This window comes from Chaetodon trifascialis, chromosome 12 (assembly GCF_039877785.1).
Source record: "Chaetodon trifascialis isolate fChaTrf1 chromosome 12, fChaTrf1.hap1, whole genome shotgun sequence".
Lineage (NCBI taxonomy): Eukaryota > Metazoa > Chordata > Actinopteri > Chaetodontiformes > Chaetodontidae > Chaetodon > Chaetodon trifascialis.
Window position 1 is genome coordinate 19,178,501 of NC_092067.1, and position 19,060 is coordinate 19,197,560.

A 19,060-nucleotide genomic window follows, 5' to 3' on the forward strand; every position below is an offset into this window, starting at 1 on the left:
GTTTGAAAGTTTTTCACTTTAATGTTGTATCCTCAGTACCTTACAGACTATTATAGAAATGTGCCGTATTCTCACCAAACACTGGTTTTACAGGTGAAATGTTTGTAACCTCTCATCACACGCTGTAGTCTTTGTATGGGCATGTGCTGAGAGCAGTTTCAGTTTGCATCCTACATTGGTGGATTTTATAGGCTGGTTGCAGTCATTTTCAGCCTCAATGTACTTAATCTTGATTCCTCTTTCTTTCCAATGAGTTTGAGAAAATGTTAGATCATAACAGAAGTATAAAAGGGAATCAGTTGTTGCATCATGAAGTTGGAGCTTGTCAATACCACATGTGGAGGTGGGAAGCGGCTTAACAGAAAGTTCCAAGTCATTCATTTAGGGTGGAATGTAAAGAGTTAGGGGAGGGGACGTGTCATAGCCTGAGGAAAGGTTCTAGGACAGCAATTACCTCTATGCATGCAGACAGCAGGGAGATCTATGGAGGCAGAACAGTGACTTTAACTTTTGGGGATCAAAAATACTATTTTATTCATTCAGCATTAAAAATAATCCCTGAGCTAGAAGCATTGTAAGTTGTAACCAAAAAATGAGAATACAAAAAAAGGATCACTAAAATAAAAATAAATTTTAGTGTCTGTATTTTATTTGTCAACTGATCTTTTTTCATTTTCAACAGTTGTTTCAGTGCCGAAAAACTTTTTCCAATACAAGTGTTTCGATGCCAGTGTTTCCTTCAGTTCAGCTTGTGTTTTTAAAGGCCGGATTTTATTTGCCAAAATAAAATAAAGTTACTGTTCTGCCTCCGAAAACCTGACTGACATGAGCAGGAGGAGACAAATAAACGCGCTGCCTTCAGGCTCAGGAGTTTCTTTTGCATTTCTCTGCTGTGAGAGCAACATCCCTCTGCTCTGTCTCTGGAAGACTGACCACCGAAGCAGCAACATGATCATCTACAAGTGCCTAATCTCCAGTAAGTACTGACGTTTTGTCAACGCTTTCCTGTTCATTATGTAGTGTCACAGTCACATTGGTTATTTCTGCTGTGTTTTCAATTTGGCCATGGTTCAGCTGTAGGTAAGTTATGTTAAAGAGTGACCATGTGCAGGAGATTTTCTTTGTGTTCAATTGGTGTGATAACAAAGTTTCCTCTTGCAGATGATGAGATGTTCACAGATGCGTACAAAATGACAGAAACTAAAGATGGGATGTTCTATAAAGTTGAAGGAAAGGTGAGTCATTTTTGTGGTACACAGGTAGGATCTTTGTCTGTGTAGTCAGACTCGGGAGGTGCCTCATGCCCTGCAGGCATGTCACCAGTCCACCCTGTTCTACTTGTTTGGCCCTAGCTGTTTCTCCATGAAACAAAATGTAGATGTTTGTGATCTAGTCTCATTGGGATACAATGAAGACGAGTAATGCTAAGTTCATTTCTTAAAGCCACACCCGGACATCAGACCACAGACGTGTTGCTCTGAAGTGCTGAATACGACCATGTAGAATTAAAGCTGCTGCATTCATTACAATGTGTTAAGCTCCGGTGCTACACATCTCACGCTAAACCAGTTGTTCTCACCTATGTTGGCAAAGAGCAATGGTGATATCATAGGCAGGCTTCTCATTTTTAACTCACCTGTCACAGATGGCAGATTATTTCTCAGACAATGACTGAAATCCAAAATGAAACGTCTGCGTGACTTCTGGTTCATGCGCTCGGCCTTCAGTCAGTTCAAGCTTGATTCATGTGCAAACCCAGGCCTACTTGATAGAGCTTTTTGTGTTGAACAAAATGGAGAAGTTTCAGTTTTTCAGTACCTGTGATGAGCAATTGGGGAATGATAGCAGGCTCCAAATGTTCATTCCCATTTGGATTACACAAATTTAGGTAGCGTTACAGCCGCGCTGGTTAATTTTCCTGTGTTATTTCTTTGGCCATGGTTCAGCTGTGGGGAAATCATCTTAACATTTAGATTACAGGTTTAATGTCAGTGATTTTTACTGAACAGATGAAGTTCACCCCCTCGCTGTTAAGCCACATATGTAACAAAGTGCCTACATGAAGTTTGCAGCACACAGCTGTCCTCACCTGTCCATCTGTGCTATTCTCACTCCCTCATGTCCTCTCTGCTGCCCTGCTGAATGTGTCCAGATCATCACCAGGAAGAAAGACGACATTGATGGCAAGTTACTTGGAGCCAACCCCTCTGCTGAGGAAGAGACAGTCGTTGTTGATGAGTCCTCTGTCAGCGGCCCAGACATCGTCCTCAACCACAATCTGGTGGCAATGAATTTCAACAAGAAGAACTTAAAGATCCAAATGAAAAACAACGTGAAGGCGTGAGTATCGGTGCTGTGGGCTCAGCAGTCAACATCAATCACAAATATTGAATCAGTACTTGGTATCGAACAAGTTTTATCAGGGAAGTTAGATTCCCGCTTCCCTGACTACAACTGTGGTATGTTGGCTCTAACGCTGAAATGACTAATATTAAACAATATCACTCTGGTTAGCATTAAGGCCCACCTGGAAGAAACCAACCCAGAGAAAGTAGAGAAGTTCATGGCTGACATGCTTGCAGCATTTGCGACGATACTGGAAAACTTCGAGGAGTACACGGTAAAGCTATACACTGCATCCTCTTCTCATTACCAGAGCGTCAAATACAATAATATTCTTCTCTGTCAGTCTAATATTGCTGCAGATGGGTTTACAGTGCAGTGAAAGGGTACTGAGAATGAGACCAGGCTGCAGTCACACACCGTTTCCTGTCTTAAAATATAAGCTCTTTGGTATATAAAAAATATCCTAAAAAGTACAAACTCATGTAATCTCCCTATTTATCTTCAGAAACATTTCAGTGATGTTTTTGCTCATTTGCATATCATGGGTCATCACAGACGGATTGTTTTGAAAACTGAGACTGAAAACTGAATTCAGTTTTGGTTCTTGTCTTCTGACGTGACGCCTTTGTCTCCCTGCAGTTTTACTTAGGAGAGACCATGAGCACAGATGGCATGGTGGCACTGCTGGGCTACGACGACAGCACGCCGTACATGCTTTTCTTCAAAGACTGTCTGGTGATCGAGAAATATGTAAGTACTAAGCTGAGTCTCCAAAAACACACGTCTCAAAGCCCACTGTGAGATAACACCACTGAATGCAAATGAGGATTTTAGCCATATCTGCGATGTCCTCTAAAACAGACAACATCCAGTCCAGTCTTTGTGTCTTGCTGTCCCCCATAATATCAAGGGTAGAAACAGGCAGGCTTCTCATTTTCAGATTGTCACAGCTGCATCATTTATTTCGCGGGTTAAATAAATTACAGAATAAAACTTTTAATATTTTGTAGCAGTCACCAGGTGTACTGTTTTCATAAAATTGTTTATTGCTCCACTTGTTTGGATCAGTGACCCTTTGGAAAATGCAATGCTGGATCCATTTGATCCCTCCTGAGCAATTCTGTCACTGTGACAGTTTTAATACAATGATACAAACAATAACAGAGTGTAAAGTGGCTGAAGTGCTCCTCTAACTGCTCATGTGGATGCATGTGTATAAAATCAGGTGTTGTTATATCACTCACTTAAGTAATCCAGAACTTGGTTGAGTGCACAGGAAGTGGAGACCTCTTATTTTGAAATGATGTTTGGTAGATAACTTCTATTAATGCATATTCCTCTTTCTTGCAGTAACTACCTGGAACTACATCTGCTTCCCAGATGGCCCCAGTCTTTAGCAGACTGAAGGAGCATTATTGTGCATCATGCCTGAACAGAAACATCCTCGTACAGTTTCATATATATATTCACATTATGGCCAAAGCACCACCCCAAGGCTGGTAGGATCAAAGACGACTAGTCACCGTTTTAACTTTTATGCATTTTGTAACTTTTCTTTTTGACTGTTGAAGTATTTGATTTTTGTCCCAGGACTGGCCCAGTTTTGGTTATTTAAAAATAAAATGCAGGACAGTGAGAGAAGCTCTGACTGAAAGACATTTTTTGTTTTGTCTGCGCATGGTTTTAGTAATGATCAATTGAAGCTGACCTCCTCAGACCTCTTTGTCTGAATTGTTAAATGAGATTCCATCTACAATTAAAATTTGAAAATAAAATCTAGTACCACCACTTTCAGTTTTGCTGTATGTTTATGGGATGTTGAGTCAGCCTTCACTTCTTATTGAATAGTTTATGGCTACATTCAAACAGGCACATTTTGGCTTGATGTTACAATTAGTGGAGTTTGACATTATATATATATAGAAACATGACCATGTCCACTGTGACCCTCGTGGCTGTCTCCACATGCTGTAACTGGCCTAATAGAGCTGCTATGTACTCATCTGATAGGCCTGCATTCATAGTGCATGAAACCAGGCAAAACAAGAAGGAGAAGGCGTTGTCTGAAGATGACAATGAAGACCAGACATGTTGGGCCTGAGAAAAGCCAGTAATGGAGGCGGCAGTTCTGAAAACCTTCCCAGATTGCAGATGAACAATTTGTATTTTTTCCTGTCCTGGCAGAAAAAGACTAGTAGACTGACTGATTGATAGGTAGATCAATGGACAGATAGATGTAGTACCACTGTCGTCCACCATACCAATGGCAGCACAGAGCTCTCAGAACCAGAGCCGACCCACGGTGACGTCAGTAGGACGTAAATGCGCTGCCTCGCGGCCGCATCGTTCTTTTTCTTCTACCATTCTGTTAGGTCGGCAGGCCTGTACTCTCTCTGTGGAAGATTTAACACCGAAGCAGAAAAATGATCATCTACAAGTGCGTCATCTCTGGTAAGTAATATTTCTTTGAGTATTTGTTCGTCCTCATGAGGTAGCGTTACATTCGCGGCCGTTATTTTGGGTGTTTAACGTTATGGGATGGAGTTGGTCAGGCTAGTTAGCTAACTCGTGTTACCATCGCCCGGAAGCTAGCGCCACCCAGATGCTTAAAGAAAGTGTTAGCCAGCCTGGTGGCTAACCGGTGATGCTCAGGCCGGTTAGCATGTATGTTTAGCCGTGGTTCAACTACCGTTAAGTTGGCTGAACGTGGAAACCTGTGACTACCGTGTGCCCAATAACGGGAAGCTTTTAACGGGGTTATAGTATACGTGACGGTGGTGGTGCGGGATATAAATGTCTCATTAGTCATGATAAAGCAACGTGGTGTACGTGGCCTTTCGGCATCATCTAACTTAGCGGCTAGCTGCAGGTTTATTTATGGGGAGATGTCTGTTCGGCATAGCGTCGCTACTTGGGGATTGTGGCCAGGTCGCGGCTTTGTCCATCTCACTTAATTACAAAAGGAAGTTCCAGATCAAGATGGTAAAGTGATTTCACTTCACCGGAGTTTACTGAGCTAGCTGTGTGTGTGTGTGTGTGTGTGTGTGTGTGTGTGTGTGTGTGTGTGTGTGTGTGTGTGTGTGTGTGTGTGTGTGTGTGTGTGTGTGTGTGTGTGTGTGTGTGTGTGTGTGTGTGTGTGTGTGTGTGTGTGACGTTAGTTTATGGCGCAATCACAGAGAAGGCCGGAGATTTAGTTGTACTTAAGCAGCGTTTTAATAGTGTTTTCTTCTGCAGGTGATGAGATGTTCTCGGACACGTTCAAAGTCAAAGTATCTGACAACGAGATCTTCTATGAAGTTGAAGGAAAGGTGAGTCATACTCTTCGTATGCCATAAATGCCACTCAGTTGCTTTAAATGCAGTGGGAAGTAAGGACACTTTAAAGCATTCTGGCCTCTTACCACACAGAAAATAAGAGTATCACATGAATTTTTGTATTCTCTCACCATCATTCACATCTGCCTTTTTAGACAGGGGTCCAGGGAAAGCAGTGTTGATGGGGGCATATTTTACTTGTTAGACTTCTGCTTGATGACAAAAGTCACTTTTGTTCACTCACTCACAGCCTGTGTATCTCTTAAATGAAGTTGTTTTAAATGGTAGAGGTCTTGATGGGTTCCAAAAAACGTGGCCTACCCCAAAGAGACCCAGAAATGTCTGTGAACTTTTAACTGGTCATGTAACAGTCTCAATTTAATTTAGTGGCATCAGCGGCTTTTTGCTGAACATTAAGTGAAGTTTATCCCTACACTGTTTTAGCCACATTTGTAACAAAATGGCTGCATGGAGTTTGCAGCGCACAGCTGTCCTCACCTGTCCACCAGCTGCCCAAACATCTGTGCTATTGTCACTGTGATCCACCATAAATTGATGTTCTCCCTCACCTGTCCTCTCTTCTGCCCTGCTGAATGCGTCTAGTCCGTTACCAGGAAAGACAGCATCGATGACGCTTTGCTTGGAGCCAACCCCTCTGCTGAGGGAGAAGCAGAGGCCGCTGATGAGTCCTCTGTCTCCGGCATAGACATCGTCCTCAACCACAAACTGGTGGAGACATCCTTCGACAAGAAGTCATACTTGCCCTACATGAAAGAATACATGAAGGCGTGAGTATTGGTGCTGAGGGTTCAGCACAGGTTCAGATTTTAAATACGAGGCAAATCTATCACAAGTATTGGATCCGTACTTGGTGTCGACAGCTGGTACCTGTTTGGTTACCAGGAGAGGAAGTTAGATAGCTGCTTTCCTGACCACAACTGTATTATGTTGGCTCTAACACAGAAATGACCATTTTTAAATGGTATCACTCTTGTTTGCATGTCCAGCATTAAGGCCCACCTGCAAGAGACTAACCCAGAGAGAGTGGAGAAGTTCATGGCTGACGCACCAGCAGCAGTGAAGATGATCCTGGGAGACATCAAGAACTTCCAGGTAGCTATACAGTCATCTCCCACACAGTTTCTTGTCTCAAAGTACAAACTCTTTGGTCTGAAAAAGTGATTATTATGAAAATTAAGAGCAGTGCTAAAACCAGCAAAACCAGCTCCTAATAGTTTGTGCTCAGTTATCTTGAGACTGTAAACTGAACTCGCAGTTTTGGTTATTGTCTTCTGACACGACGTCTTTGTCTCCCTGCAGTTTTTCACAGGAGAGAGCATGAACACAGATGGCATGGTGGCACTGCTGAATTACCGCGAAGACGGCATCACACCGTACATGCTTTTCTTCAAAGATGGTCTGTTGATCGAAAAATGTGTAAGTACTCGGCGGAGTCGTGAAGCTAGCAGAGGTTTGATGTGTGATGTAGCTCTCAAATTTTTTTTAATGGTGATCCCAGCAGTTTGACCCTTCATGATATAACATTCAGAACGTTTTGAAACGTCTTTAATTTCGTATGGGGGGAGTGTTGGGATCACAGGGTGCCATAAAGTGTCAGCTTTAGTTGGATGGATATGTAAAAACTAGGAGTTGATATTCAACTTCCACAAAGTTTGAAAGAGATTTTTTAAAGTCAGCATTGATGACACAGTCTGAGATCCTGATTCTGGGTCAGGCTCCCAAAAACACTGGATCCCACACTTCCCATAATGCAACTCAGTAGCCATTCCTGGCTGGTAAAGAACTGTAAACTGCGTGTTTTTTAACCGGCTTTCGTTTACAAAAAAATAGTCTCAGAGCAAATAAGGATTTGAGCCAGAGGGCGCCATTTCTGCAACGTTCCCTTTAAAACATCATTCAGTCACCACAACCTCCTCGCACCTCTGTCAAAAATATACAAAGGTTATATAGGATGCACCCTTTATTTTGCGCGTTGGCATAAAATGCAACTAATGGTCGTTGCCAATAAATTCGTAAGACTGAAAACTTGGGTCTGTACTCTCAGCCGAAGATGGTTTCTTGGAGAGAAGACCACACTGTTCAGGTTTTTAATAAATTAGTTTTTTGGTGTGCAAGAAGACCAACAGAGTGAGGAGTCTGAAGATCGATTAAAAATGAGCTTCAGCTGACTGCGTGTTTCCTAATCCACCTGGTATGCTGTAGCTGGATATCAGGCAAGGGTCACACTGTACATTAAGGTACATATATTCACCATTTAGAGTGTTTTGCACTAAATGATTCTTTTGAAAGTAATTGCCCGATAAATCGATCATGAAAATATGTTAGTTGCAGCCCTAATTAAGAGGTAACTGTGGGAAAACTCTAATGGTCTAGTTGTCGTACAGTATGATTGTGCAGAATAAGGCATTGATAAGTCCTTTATGATGACCAATAAAAAGTCAGCGTGCCACTATTATACAGGGGGGATAATGCCTTAAGATATGTTCTTTTTATTAGGAATTGATACCCACCAGGGAGGCCATACCAGTCTGGCCAGAGAAATCTACATTTTCATGCGTTTTGTAATCAAAATGAGCCACAACTCTGTTTCCCTGGTAACAGCTGAGCAGTAAACTAATATCTGGTAAAATCATTGCCATCCCATAAAGTTCAAATGTAATTTAAATGTGCAGCTCTCCAGTAAATGGTACGATCCTGGGATGCGACTTGGCGAAGGGAGACGTTTCTTGTCTGCTCTGAACCAGAAACATTATGCCACCAACATTTAAAATTAATGACGCTGCATACAGCTGACAAACAGTAGATATAATTTGACAGTGTGTTGAACAAGATGAGCTCACTTTCCAGCCACGCTGTTGTCCCCAAATCAATATCAAGATTTTCAGGAATGAGTGATGAGCCATGTGTTCTGTCATCTGCAGCCTGAAGCAGGGAGAACTGTACTGCAGTAACTTGCTCTGTTTTTCTAGACACAGATTAATTATCAAGTCCTTTCAATTCCTAGTATTCTTTGTAATAGTATTCTTTTCTTGTTTGGAGCAGTGACCTCTTGGAAAAGTACTACTGGACCCATTTGATCCCCTCCTGGCAGTTTTCAATGTGTATGAACAATAACTGTGAAATAGGTGGAGTGCTCCTAATTGCTCAAAACAAAAACCAATGGCTGACATATCTTCTTAGTTTACTGCACTCACCTGTGGATGCATAGGTGTAAAATCAGGTATCATTTGTGTCATTCAATTATTGAGTGCACAGGAAGTGGAGGACTATTATTTTGAAATGATGGTTTGTAGATAAAATATATTAACTGGTATTCCTCTTAATTTCCCCAGTGTGGGATCAATAAAGTCTTATCTTATCTTATCTTATCTTTCTTGCAGTAACTACCTGGAACTACATCTGCTTTTCAATTGGCTGCTGCTTCCCAAATGGCCCCAAGAGCAGACTGAAGGAGCACTATTTTGCATCATGCCTGAACAGAAACATTCTTGTACAATTTCTTATATATATATTCACATTATGGCCAAAGCACCACCCCAAGGCTGGCAGAATCAAACATGATTGGTCACTGAATACAGTTTTTAACTTTTTTCTTTTTGGCTTTTGCGGTGTTTGATTTTTGTCCCAGGACTGGCCCGGTTTTTGTGATTTAATAATAAAACACAGGACAGAGTGATGGATGTTTTCTCTTCCGTCTGCGTACGGTTTTAGCAGTGATCCATAAGCATTGACCTCCTCAGACCTCTTTGTGTTTACAGTCAAATAAGATTCCATCTATAACGAAGTCTGGTTTGATTTGAAAATAAAATCTAGTACCACCACTTTCAGTTTTGCTGTATGTTTCTGAGACTAAGGACTAATCCTTTACTTTTTATTTAATTGTTCACAGCTACATTCAAACAGGCGCCTTTTGGCTTGACTTTAGAATGACAGGAGCAGAGTGACGTGATGGCCCTTGTTTGTTTTTTTTATATACTTTATTTTTCAAGGTTTTTTGTACAGAACATGGGCAGCATCAGTGTAATGGAGAAAAAGTTATGAGTAGACAAAATAATTCAAATCTTAACCATGTAGTGTCCTTGTTGATGCAAAGAAACAACATATAAGAAAGAAGACAAAACACACTTATGTCTGCACCTGAACATATGCTTGCACATGCTCTCTTACACCCATGTGACCAAATAATCAGGCATATACAATTGCCCACATACACATGAGCACATTGATAGAAACATAAAAGAACCATGGGGTTACAACGAAATGGTCATTTTTCTTCATAAGCAAGATATATAAGACATTAAGACAGGTTATCACCTTTTCTTGTAATATAGGTGCCCCATTTTTCCCCTTTGTAGTCTGAGACTAAAAGTCAGTAGTTCCATTATTTGGATATCTATGATTATGGATTCCTGCTGATTAACTCTGGGGGTTCTGTGTTGAGCCATCTTCTTATGGCTTTTTGCTGGCAGCCATGGAGATCTTTTGGAGGTATCTGTTTTTTGGTTTTTTTTTGGCAATTCTGTGTCCAAATTACAGAGAGAGAAAGATGAACAAGTGAAATTAAAATTATACTGCAAAACTTTGTTGGTGATCCTTCGAGCTACTTCCCAGAGGGATTTGAGAGTGGGACAGCTCCAGAATATGTGTGTATGATCTGCCACACTGTGTCCACATCCTCTCTAGCACGTAGGTTGTAGTCCTGTGTCCTGTGACGGCCCTTGTGACAAGTCAAACCGAAGCTGATCCACAGTTGGACTTGTCCACAGTCTTTGTCCAGAGCAGTGGTGGAATGGAACATTAACAAGTATTTCAGTCTGCATCAGGCTTGTTTAAATGCTCTTAAGTGCAGCATCACTTCAGAGTCTCTTAAAGCTTTCTAAAGGTCATTAGCAGTCAAACGGGGGTTTGAGTTTGCTCAGAAAGTTTTGTTGGTCTTCCAGACCTCAGCTTCACCTCCATTGTAGCTGTTAACTGTCTTAATTACAGTACAAACTGAGAACAGCTACCTGAAAACGCTTTGCTTTCTCCTGCTCTGTGGGCATGGATTATTTTATTTTCAGAGCTGACTGTTGGGACAAAATTTGAGGCTGAGTGTTTAGAAAGCTTTGAACTTTCCTTTTCCCCTCTACAATTGTACAAAACAAAAATAATGCAGTAATCATGCTGAAGATGTTGAAACTGTTTCACGTTTAACTTCATGCCACTAAAACCAATGCTAAAACAGCTTCTTAGCTGTTTTAGCCCCCCCCAAACTGCATTTGTTCAGTGCAGATCAGTGACATTCGGTCTGGCAATACAAGTAATTTAGTTCTGCTAAACCTACTCCGCTCATGCCAAATGAAATTAGTGGGCATGTCCAATGATGGTCCAAATCTTACCCCGATAGACACGTGACTCTGAATACTTCTTCTCCTGCTACTTACAGTCTGTCGTACACCTCTTTAGGCTTTATTTCCCTAAACTGAGTCATTTCAGTAATGCAGTACAAAACAAATGGCCCCTCCAGACATGTGTTGGCTTTTGGTCAGCAGTCCTCATCATTTCACACCTTCAATCCTCACTTTCACTTTTCCTCAGCTGGAACGAGTCTGTCAGATGTTCAGGAATTCCGTGAAATGCTCGATGGCCCAGTTGGCAGTTTATGTATTTTTTTTTTTTTTTTAGATTTTATATTACAGGATAACTGCCAGTGGCCTTTTGCTATGTTGGGTCTTAGGTGTAAATTTAAATTGTTAAATGTAAACACAGTATTGAAGAGGCATTTTACAATCTTTGTTTTCCTGATTCATTGCTGCTGTTGAAATTCATCACCGGTGAAAGAGAAGTTTGGTCTAACTCAAACAGGTTTGGAATATGCAGGGAAACAGAGGGAAAGCGCTGGCGGCCTGCGGTCCAGTATGTTTTGGAAAACAAACGGTACTTTATGTGAGGTATGTGTGACTTACAGTTTGTGGGCTGAAACATGCACACTAACACTTGAACGGCCTTTTAAATCCTACATGGAAGCGTATCATGAATGTTCAACTTTGAAGTGCTTGTTCCATAAAAACTGAATCATACCAGTCAAATCAATCACGCAGCTGCCTGTTTTTTCTCTCTCTCTCTCTCTCTCTCTCTCTCTCTCTCTCTCTCTCTCTCTCTCTCTCTCTCTCTCTCTCTCTCTCTCTCTCTCTCTCTCTCTCTCTCTCTCTCTCTCTCTCTCTCTCTCTCTCTCTCTCTCTCACACACACACACACACCTCTCAGCCCGTGCATCTCTGACTTCCTTCAACCAACCAGGAAGCAGCTGTGGTGTAGGTGTGATGAAGTTAAACTGTTTCTAATCATGTTTTTTTTCTGATCATTACTTAAAAGAATATGAACGGTTTTTCATTTTACAGATCACAAAGCAGCATCTTAGATTTGTTTTTATCCACCTTCCACCGGTTATTCATTCCTCGGAATTTCCCCTCGAGGGACGAATAAAGGAATATTGAATTCCTCAACTTCCAGAAACTTAAAACTCAGTCACTGTGAAAAACATGTTTATTTCTGTGCTGTCAGCAAACCTTTCTAGTCTGTGATAATGGTAACTAAAGAATAATGAACTCAAAAATATCACACACTACCTGCTTATGTGCCAGACAGCATTTTCTGTTCGACATATTCAGGAAGTTGATGAAAACCCTGAACTCCTTTGTGAATATTGAGCAGCTGAATCTCGGCTCTTTCCGTGTGGTGAGACCGACGTCGGCGAACGGACTCGGAGGAACTGGCTGGAGCTATGAGGTCTGTGCCTCCTCCTCAGCAGACTGGTAGTGTCGGTACTCTGGCTTCAGTTCCCAGGTGCTTTTGTGAGCTCCCTTGTTGTTGTATGTCCCAATTTCCTTCATGATTTCTTTCAGGTAGGTCTATAGAAACAGGTTGGAACGATCACATTGTGACAGATGTGCGCTGTGTTTCTGTGTATGACACAGACTTAATTACACCTGTGTAGAAAGTATCAGGTAGACAATCCTTTCAGTCTCCATGGTGTACGAACAGTTTGACATTTTTGGAAATATGTTTATTCACTTTGTAGCAGACATTTGATTGACTGATTGATTGATTGATTGATTGATTGATTGATTGATTGATTGATTGATTGATTGATTGATTGATTGATTGACTTGACAGACACAAGACTGATACTACTCATACCTGTCTGTTAAATATAAGGCTAATACCAGGAAAGAGTCTGACTCATAGCCTTTTTACAGAGCCAGGCCAGCTGTTTCTAGTTTTTATGCTAAGCTAAGCTAACTGTCTCCTGGCTGTACCCTTGGATTTAAAGGACAGATACAAGAGACGTATCAATTTAATCTCTTAATTTCACAACAAAACAAATAAAAGGCATTTCCCAAAATGCTAAACTGTTACTTTAAAGGAACAGTTTGTGATATTGGGGAATTTGCTCCTGACAGTTGAGAAGAGTGACTCTCTAAACACCACTGACTCGCTCAATCTGTAATGATATATCATTTATTTAGATTCTGAGTTATTCTAAACTTGTGAAAGAAGCAGCTTTGTTATTTACTACATAGAACAATCTGCATTTCTGAAATGTAGTGGTGTAGAAGTATGAAGTAGCATCAAATGGAAATACTGATAGTACATCAAAATTGTGCAATACTAGAGTAAATGTACACATGTACTTTCCAAGCAGTGGCACAGAGCTAAGCTAGCTGTTTCACCCTGTTTCTAGCATTTGTTTTAATTCTGACATAATGAATAATTTTACTTTTGGTACTTTTAGTATATTTCAATGCTACTGCTTGAATGCAGGACTTCTAACCGAGTATTTCTACACTGCAGTATTGCTACTTTTACATAAGTAAAAGATCTGAATATTTCTGGGACTGCTGCTCTGTTCACAGGTATTAAAATCCACCTACCAGCACCTCCAAAGCTCACTAACACGTTCCATCATGGTGGTTTAATCTGTTCAAAAAAACGAGGTGTAAAAATGACACCGTGGTTTTCCAGAGGCAGATTTGTTCTTGGCTGACTCTGGTGCTTCCTGCCTGTTTCCAGTCTTTGTGCAAACAGAAGTTAAGCAGCTGCAGTGAGCTGACTTGAAGACTATCTGACAGTCTGTCTGCTTTCTCAATGGGAGTATGAGATTGAACATGATGCCTGGGCCAAGTTTGTACTCCTTGTATGCTAAACGGTGGTTTCCTGTTTCCTGTTTCGCTCACACTGCATTAGACAGTACACAATTGACAGCCAGGACTGTTTAGTCTCATAAACAGGCATCAATCCTACACAAATGTAATGTTGAATACAGAGCAGGGCTGTGTGTGTGAAGGACCATCCTCTCCAACCACCACTGGGTGTCTCTGTTGAGCTTGTTCAGACGTGCCCACTGTACCTGATGAATAACAGTGATGATGTGTTTCAAGACTTTTTCATAATGGGCATTTCGGTTACTTTAGTTCAGTTAATTTGAGTGTTAGCCAAGTGCTTTAGGAGAGAAATGATGGTGTGGAGTGTATTGCGGCGTTTGACTCCTACTCAGCCGATGGTTATGCAATCAGATGCAATCAGAGGGAGAGAAGGACCTCGAGGTCTCATCAGCACCTACACATTGCTGTTCACTGCGAGCTGGAACGAATCCACTGCACTGTATCGATTCATCCCATGTTTGTGTGTATGTGTGTGTGCGTGCATGCATGCACACATATTGGCCCAAATTTCAGCCACAAAAGATAGTGTGAACAGGCATGAACGTCATGCCGTGGGCGATTTGTTCAAATTTAACAAAGCAAGGTGGATGGTGGGCAGGTGTATTGTTTTTTTTGGTCTTTCCAACTATACCTTTGTGTCCATTTCTTTTATGTGTGTTTGTTTGTGCGGTTGCTCACCACAGGTTGTTTAGTAATGTCCACCAAGTCCTTAATGTTGTAATACTGGTGCTTCTCAAAGGCAGAGAAGAGCATGTCCAACACCACCTGCCGCTCCGCCCTCACCATCTTCCCCTCCAGCTTCTTCTTCTTATCATGCAGCACCTGAGAATCAGAAGGAACACAGTTACCACTAATATTAATGATAACAGAAATGACACAGTAATATTACCAAACATCCCACCATTCTGGTTTGATTCTAATGTCACACTGTGATCACAATCTACAGAAACATAAAAAAAAACAAAATAAAAAAAGCGTGTGAAGCCTACACATGTCTCAATGTCCAATTAATATCCCTCATTTTTCAAAATGTTAAATATTCAGTTAAGATTTGCTTGTACTCTTTAAAAGCTGCTGATGTTACATTAATACTTTTAAAACATATATTTTCTTATTTTGACCTGTTAATGTGCTTCTTGACCATGTTTGTGCATTAAAAGGGTCACTCCAGTGATTTAGTATTTCATTTTCATTAAGTTGACTGAGTTACAAAAGTCAAAAGGAAAGCAGCAAAGGCTGAGAGGTCTATAGGTCAAATCCGTCCCCAAAGCTCTAGATCCTACATTTCCCACAATGCAGCTCAATATAATAACACACCTTACCTGCTAAGTTTTCTTCGCACTTCATGCCTTCAGTTTGTAACGCAAGCTTTCTGCTAAAAATGAGCAGTCTCAAAGCCCAAGCAGGGACAACCATGATGACATCACTGTGACATCATCAGGGTTATGTTCTCAAACTTTCGAGAGCTCCTCCAGACCACAAGAGACATTATTAGGGATGATTATTACTGATTATTTCCAATTTCAATTAACCTGACAATTATTTTGTTCACTGATCCTGATCAGTGTCCATCACGATGTCCCACAACTGAAGAAGACATCTCCAAATGTCTCAACCAGTGTCCAAACAATAGTCCAAAACTCAAAGTTTGCCATCATAGATGATTAATAAAACTAGCAAATATCCACATTTGAAAGGCTTTAAGCATGGAACCCCCTCCCAATAATTTTCTAACAATATCAAATGGGCCATTACATGTTTTCAAATCAAACAGGTCACACGAATACGCATATACAGCCTTGCTATTATTAGTTCTCACATTGAAATTGTGGTTGGCCACAGGCTTGAAGACGGTTGTGATGGCTCTCTCCAGCTGCTGCGACAAACGTGGAGACTTGGTGGACTCTTTAATCTGCAGCCTGACACACACACACACACACACACACACACACACACACACACACACACACACACACACACACACACACACAGAGATGAATATTTGATTTGTGTTTTCTGTGATCTGACTTGATGTCTTCTGACAGACATGCCTTTTGGCACAGAGACAACACTGTTAGCACCTTGAGGTAGAACTGACCAAATGAGTGATGGCAGCTGCTCTATCCGAAGATATTTTGCTTTCCATTTATTTTTAGTTGAATTTCATTTATCTGGACACATTTTATTCAAGCTGACAACCACACAGAACGACAAACATTATGAGCCTTGAAGAGAGGTTAAACACAAAGCACTGAAGCTGCCTGATTTCCTGCCATAACTACCGGATATATTCATGATAAATTAACCATAAACAGTCATCCTAATGGAGCCATTAGTAAATCTTGCCGAAGCATTATCAACTACTTCTATCTCTGTATACTTCTTTTGTCTTTCATGAGTCACATTTCCTCCTCCATATGTTAATAACCACCAATTTAAAACTGATTGCATCACAAATGAATACAAAACACTTAGTAATAATGACATGATCAGTGAAGAAAAACACACATCATTCCCTAATTAACAAATATCATTTGAATTATATAAAACACTTTTTTTTTTAAATCAGTTTGTTCTCTTTAATATGCACATTAAAATGGCAAAGTCCTAAATATGATATTCTCCCCTGGCTCGTGCTTTTATTGTTTTATTGATGTTGTCTTATGTTTTCTCTTAACAGCATCCACACACACACACGACAAAGCTCTCTTCAGAACGTGTAGAGATCAAACCACAGCTAAATTTAAGGGTAATTCACTTCAGACACTGGATGCACATGAGCCATTTCGACTGGCAGCAAAACATTTTTGTATTCATTAAGTATATATTCAAGTTGTGCCTGCAAAGTCACTTTTTAATGATTTATGATTGAAATCAGTGAAGAAAAACACACATCATTCCCTAATTAACAAATATCATTTGAATTATATAAAACACTGAGATGCTTTTTTTTTTTTTTTTTTTTTAATCTGTTTGTTCTCTTGAATATGCACATTAAAATGGCAAAGTCCTAAATATGATCACTTTGAACACAGTAGGAACTGGTGGTGAAGTTCCTACCAAAACTGTTGTATTGTGCGCACACAGACACACACACAGCCACGACAACATAATGTCCTGCAGGGACATTTGTCAGCTGCCATCCAAATGGGAGATTACAAAACTGGAGTGAAAACTGAAGCCTTTCCTTGTCAAGCCATAAATAAAACACAATTTGGACAAATCTAAGTTCAGCATGTACTCTACAGTACTTCGCAGTACCACCCTGCCATGTCCAAGGAGAATCTCAGCCAAGATGATCAGCACAGAAATCTGAAAAACATGCTGTTTTTTTGGTGAAGACAGTCTCAGAAAAGAGCTTATGTCATGTCAGGTCCATCATTTAAGTGATTTCCTGTTATGTGTGTTAGTGAAGGCTGACACAGAAGTGGCCTCACACACTAAAGCAAACTGTGCACTGTGTTTGCCTTGGGTTGCATTGGAGCAGTGCATCTGCCACAGTGATGCGGTTGCTATAGCGATACCATCCACTAACTAGCTGGGATAACGGATTCCGGTGAAGAGGAGACAGAAACCATTTGAAAAGGCAGAGTGGACTTGAGTGTTCAGCGTACACAAACAAATAGTTGCAGCGTGTCAACACGTTGCGACTTCTCTGACCCCGTTTGAATTAATTCACAGCACTTTGCGTTGTCCAAAACCAGAGCGTACAGCTGAGAAAAGAAATGCCCCGTTTTATTTCTTTTTATTTGTCGTTCGACTCGTTATTTATTATTCATCCATAGTTTTTCGAGGGGTGTAAATTGAAGGGAAAACTGTAGCTATGATGTTATAAATACTATGTTGTTATGCAATGCCAGGGACAACTGCTGTGCTTTTTCCTATTAACAATATTGATACTGGAAAATATTTTCCTCTCCGACATATTTTAATTTACTATATATATCTCCTATTCTTTGCGACATCCCATTACTCTAGTCCAGTGCAACAACAGTACAATAACATTTTAAATTCACCATTTTTGGGATCAACATTTCAAAGTTCACTCACTTCTTCAGCTTCATGTAGTTGTCACTGACGACCGGTCTGCATTCAGCTCTGTGCACCACCATCCCCTCCAGACTGATTTCATCTACAACAAAGACAGTGACTCAGTGCCTCAATCATGATTCAGACACACGCACGCACACACACTGAGCTTGTTGGAAAAAAAAAAAAGTAAAACTCGATTCAGTGAAAGTCCATATTCTGTTGTTGTAAGACTTATTTAGGTTTCAGTCCTGGTTAATGGCGGCAGTAAACGTGGTTTAATGCTACAAGTCACATAATTATGGGGGCAGCAACTACTGTGTTAATAATTGATGTTTTCCCATCATTCTGTGAGCAACCATCATCTGATTTTCTGCTGCACATGCCATGAGTCTGCAGACAGCAGGGCACAGAGAAACTGACAGGAGCTTGTAACCGTGCTGAGAAGTTGGAGGTTAGCAGCCTGTCACCTGCAGCTCACTGTGGCTGCTCCTCCTTGTTCTGTTACTCCCTGCAATATTTCAAACTGATCTGCTGTCGAAGCCAAAAATTACAGTTTTCTTGGTTTGTAGGCGCACGGCTCACTGACATTTTCATTTCCTTTGACCACCTCATAACAAAAGCCAACTCTTGTTTTGGCAGTTAAGTGTTTTTAATTTAAGCTGCAGCAGTAGGATATGTTTGGTTTGCATTAGCAGTAAATTAATACAGCATATTATTCTGGGAATGTCGAGACCGAGACCCAGTTCATAATACTGTAAATATATAAACAGTGCAATACATTCATCAGTTGCTTATCATAGTTTAAGTTGAAAATGGATGAATATTGAAAAAATGTTTTTATATCATAAAATGCAATACAATTTATCAGCACCTCAATGTCAGCTTTAACATTTGCTCTCAGCAGCTTAGTTTGAGGAGTTAACACTCCATAGCCTTTTTAACAAACGTGCAAAAATGTCAGTGGTCTGATAAAATGCAACAAACTGTTATGGTGCAGTCAGCAGTGATGGAAAGTAAAGTAGATTTACTGCACTTGAGTACAATTTTAAAGTAGTTGTGCTTCACTTGAATATTTCCATTTACGTTATACCTCTACAACATTTCAGAGAGAAGTACTGTGCTTAAAACTGAAAAAAAAAAAACC

At 40.6% G+C, this 19,060-nt stretch overlaps 2 protein-coding genes across 3 annotated transcripts in view; one reads left to right on the plus strand and one right to left on the minus strand.

Moving 5' to 3' along the window:
- Window positions 1–893: 893 nt before the first annotated feature.
- Window positions 894–9,502, plus strand: tpt1 (tumor protein, translationally-controlled 1). 2 transcript variants are annotated; one of them, XM_070976290.1, is made up of 6 exons: window positions 894–976; window positions 1,162–1,235; window positions 2,153–2,340; window positions 2,515–2,620; window positions 2,986–3,096; window positions 3,697–4,200. In XM_070976290.1, exons 1-6 carry the CDS (start codon window positions 949–951, stop codon window positions 3,697–3,699), a joined length of 510 nt encoding a protein of 169 aa, XP_070832391.1. In that variant the 5' UTR covers window positions 894–948; the 3' UTR covers window positions 3,700–4,200. The 2 variants fall into 2 exon arrangements, with proteins under 2 accessions (XP_070832391.1, XP_070832390.1); XM_070976289.1 differs by lacking the exons at window positions 894–976; window positions 1,162–1,235; window positions 2,153–2,340; ... (1 more) ...; window positions 2,986–3,096; window positions 3,697–4,200 and adding exons at window positions 4,646–4,797; window positions 5,581–5,654; window positions 6,264–6,448; ... (1 more) ...; window positions 6,981–7,097; window positions 9,062–9,502.
- A 2,939-nt stretch (window positions 9,503–12,441) lies between these two features.
- LOC139340738 (general transcription factor IIF subunit 2-like) overlaps window positions 12,442–19,060 on the minus strand; it is a 40,438-nt gene continuing 33,819 nt past the window's right edge. Inside the window, exons 5-8 of the mRNA XM_070976676.1 lie at window positions 17,935–18,016; window positions 15,704–15,803; window positions 14,563–14,706; window positions 12,442–12,570 (exon numbers count right to left, since the gene is read on the minus strand). Of these exons, the coding sequence (XP_070832777.1) occupies window positions 12,442–12,570; window positions 14,563–14,706; window positions 15,704–15,803; window positions 17,935–18,016 (455 nt within the window). The remainder of the gene's footprint in view (window positions 12,571–14,562; window positions 14,707–15,703; window positions 15,804–17,934; window positions 18,017–19,060) is intronic.